General features: G+C 56.6%; 1 protein-coding gene and 1 long non-coding RNA gene across 3 annotated transcripts in view; one reads left to right on the forward strand and one right to left on the reverse strand.

Annotated features, from left to right (window-relative positions):
* Positions 1 to 1,328: 1,328 nt before the first annotated feature.
* LOC311133482 lies at positions 1,329 to 2,857 on the forward strand. Its single transcript, XR_014613596.1, has 2 exons — positions 1,329 to 1,596; positions 1,981 to 2,857. It is a non-coding gene; the product is annotated as an uncharacterized lncRNA (long non-coding RNA).
* The window catches only part of cenpp (centromere protein P), a 161,918-nt gene continuing 160,826 nt past the window's right edge, over positions 2,613 to 3,704 (reverse strand). For both annotated transcript variants that reach the window (XM_084166966.1, XM_084166965.1), the window contains exon 9: positions 2,613 to 3,608. In XM_084166966.1, coding sequence (XP_084023092.1) covers positions 3,493 to 3,608 — 116 coding nt within the window. In that variant the 3' untranslated portion in view covers positions 2,613 to 3,492. The remainder of the gene's footprint in view (positions 3,609 to 3,704) is intronic.

Raw genomic sequence — 3,704 nt, forward strand, 5'->3', positions numbered from 1 at the left:
GGGTGTGTTAGCTCTGGAATAGTTCAGACACATGGAACGGCTGGGGGTCCCAGAGGGGAGGTTTGAGAACGCCTGGGGGTCCCTGAGGAGAGGTTGGAGAACGGCTGGGGGTCCCAGAGGGGAGGTTGGAGAACGGCTGGGGGTCCCTGAGGAGAGGTTGGAGAACGGCTGGGGGTCCCTGAGGAGAGGTTGGAGAACGGCTGGGGGTCCCCGAGAAGAGGTTTGGGAATGGCTGGGGGTCCCCGAGGGGAGGTTAGGGAACGGCTGGGGGTCCCTGAGGAGAGGTTAGGGAACGGCTGGGGGTCCCTGAGGAGAGGTTTGGGAACGGCTGGGGGTCCCTGAGGAGAGGTTTGGGAACGGCTGGGGGTCCCCGAGGAGAGGTTAGGGAACGGCTGGGGGTCCCCGAGGGGAGGTTTGAGAACGGCTGGGGGTCCCTGAGGAGAGGTTGGGGAACGGCTGGGGGTCCCAGAGGGGAGGTTGGAGAACGGCTGGGGGTCCCTGAGGAGAGGTTGGGGAACGGCTGGGGGTCCCAGAGGGGAGGTTGGAGAACGGCTGGGGGTCCCTGAGGAGAGGTTGGAGAACGGCTGGGGGTCCCAGAGGAGAGGTTTGGGAACGGCTGGGGGTCCCTGAGGAGAGGTTGGAGAACGGCTGGGGGTCCCTGAGGAGAGGTTGGAGAACGGCTGGGGGTCCCCGAGAAGAGGTTTGGGAATGGCTGGGGGTCCCCGAGGGGAGGTTAGGGAACGGCTGGGGGTCCCTGAGGAGAGGTTAGGGAACGGCTGGGGGTCCCTGAGGAGAGGTTTGGGAACGGCTGGGGGTCCCTGAGGAGAGGTTTGGGAACGGCTGGGGGTCCCCGAGGAGAGGTTAGGGAACGGCTGGGGGTCCCCGAGGGGAGGTTTGAGAACGGCTGGGGGTCCCTGAGGAGAGGTTTGGGAACGGCTGGGGGTCCCTGAGGAGAGGTTGGAGAACGGCTGGGGGTCCCTGAGGAGAGGTTTGGGAACGGCTGGGGGTCCCTGAGGAGAGGTTGGGGAACGGCTGGGGGTCCCCGAGGAGAGGTTGGGGAACGGCTGGGGGTCCCCGAGGGGAGGTTTGGGAACGGCTGGGGGTCCCTGAGGAGAGGTTTGGGAACGGCTGGGGGTCCCCGAGGAGAGGTTAGGGAACGGCTGGGGGTCCCCGAGGGGAGGTTTGAGAACGGCTGGGGGTCCCTGAGGAGAGGTTTGGGAACGGCTGGGGGTCCCTGAGGAGAGGTTGGAGAACGGCTGGGGGTCCCTGAGGAGAGGTTTGGGAACGGCTGGGGGTCCCTGAGGAGAGGTTGGGGAACGGCTGGGGGTCCCCGAGGAGAGGTTGGGGAACGGCTGGGGGTCCCCGAGGGTAGGTTTGGGAACGGCTGGGGGTCCCCGAGGAGAGGTTTGGGAACGGCTGGGGGTCCCTGAGGAGAGGTTTGGGAACGGCTGGGGGTCCCTGAGGAGAGGTTGGAGAACGGCTGGGGGTCCCTGAGGAGAGGTTGGAGAACGGCTGGGGGTCCCTGAGGAGAGGTTGGAGAACGGCTGGGGGTCCCTGAGGAGAGGTTTGGGAACGGCTGGGGGTCCCTGAGGAGAGGTTGGGGAACGGCTGGGGGTCCCTGAGGAGAGGTTGGGGAACGGCTGGGGGTCCCCGAGGGGAGGTTTGGGAACGGCTGGGGGTCCCCGAGGAGAGGTTTGGGAACGGCTGGGGTTCCCCGAGGAGAGGTTTGGGAACGGCTGGGGGTCCCCGAGGAGAGGTTGGAGAACGGCTGGGGGTCCCTGAGGAGAGGTTGGGGAACGGCTGGGGGTCCCCGAGGAGAGGTTGGGGAACGGCTGGGGGTCCCCGAGGAGAGGTTTGGGAACGGCTGGGGGTCCCCGAGGAGAGGTTTGGGAACGGCTGGGGGTCCCCGAGGAGAGGTTTGGGAACGGCTGGGGGTCCCCGAGGAGAGGTTTGGGAACGGCTGGGGGTCCCCGAGGAGAGGTTTGGGAACGGCTGGGGGTCCCTGAGGAGAGGTTTGGGAACGGCTGGGGGTCCCTGAGGAGAGGTTTGGGAACGGCTGGGGGTCCCTGAGGAGAGGTTTGGGAACGGCTGGGGGTCCCTGAGGAGAGGTTTGGGAACGGCTGGGGGTCCCCGAGGAGAGGTTTGGGAACGGCTGGGGGTCCCCGAGGAGAGGTTTGGGAACGGCTGGGGGTCCCCGAGGAGAGGTTTGGGAACGGCTGGGGGTCCCTGAGGAGAGGTTTGGGAACGGCTGGGGGTCCCCGAGGAGAGGTTTAAAAAACCCTGTTGTAGGAGCAGACAGGTGGCACAGCGCTGCATAACTCCCAGTCTGTGTGTCCCAAATAGCACCCTATTCCCTATCTAGTGCACTACTATTAACCGGGGCTCGTAGGGCACTAGATGGGGAATAGGGTGCTATTTCAGAAGCAGGCCCAGTGACATCGAAACATAGTGAAGCAGAGAAAGAAACGAACCACTGATATGAATAACAATTTATCAGAACGACTAGATTAACCAACAATTCTCTGTCCAAAATGGCACCCTATTCCCTATCTAGTGCACTACTTTTAATCAGAGCACTAGATAGGGAATAGGGTGCCATTAGGGACGTACACTAAGATAACACTGTGAGACCTAAGAGATAACACTTGTGTGTACAGTATAGATACAAATGACATTGGACATTGCTATCTAGCATTTTCTATTTAAATTATTTTTTTTTAGATATTCAACTAATGCTATATTGACATACATGTATACATACAGCTGGCATTAACAGATATTTATAAATGGGCTATTGTAAAGAAGTGTTTATATTTAATAAAATGATGAGAGACTGTGGGTTCTCAGGGATTCTTGACCAAGTCTCCAGTCTATTTATTTTCACGGAGGGCAATAAACTACATAAGATACTTTGTTAATATTCATTATTGCCAGTTTATATAATTAAGTTGTTTTTTTAGTTTGATCCAAGGGCATTTCCGGACATAGAGCAGACATTGAAATGAATAATACAGAAAATATTTGTACAATTCCAAAAACCAATTTAAACTAAATGTAATATTTAAGCTCAAATAATGCAACAATCAGTATTTAAAAAACTATAGTTACCCTGTCAGAAAAGGATTGTCCCGAATTTCCAAAATCCCTGTTCTTGACTTTTCACAGCAAAGCAGTGTCAATTACGGTACACCACAGCAAAAATGTTCGCAATGGAAAATAAGCATTTCTTATTGGACAAGTAGAGACAGTACCTCCCTGTTTCGGAACGTTTTCTTCTGTTTCGTGTCCTACTGAACACAACCCAGGGCCACGTTAAGCAGGGCGCAACATACTGCAACGTTCAGATAGAACAAACATACCTCTGACCGGTAGAGTAGGGACTCATTTCTATCTGTAATGTTCAACAACGTTTTGCCAACGGAACGTGACCCAGTTACAGAGACCCCCCCCAACCCCCAATCCCCAACCCCCACCCCCCCCGTTATAGGAGTGTCAAACAGACACGGCCTGTATTATAGTGTCAATAGAAGCCTCCACTCCAAGGATCCTCAGAAGACTCTGGAAGGAGTCGGGGGCATTCTCGATCACCTTCCTGTCCAGCTGGAGCACTGCAAGACAACACAACAATCTCTATATTTGTGATATCAGGTCCCCCTGGTGCTTGTTAAAATATGTTGTAACAATACCAGTTGTCTTAGCATGAT

This window comes from Coregonus lavaretus (assembly GCF_964263955.1).
Source record: "Coregonus lavaretus genome assembly, chromosome: 8".
NCBI classification, from domain to species: domain Eukaryota; kingdom Metazoa; phylum Chordata; class Actinopteri; order Salmoniformes; family Salmonidae; genus Coregonus; species Coregonus lavaretus.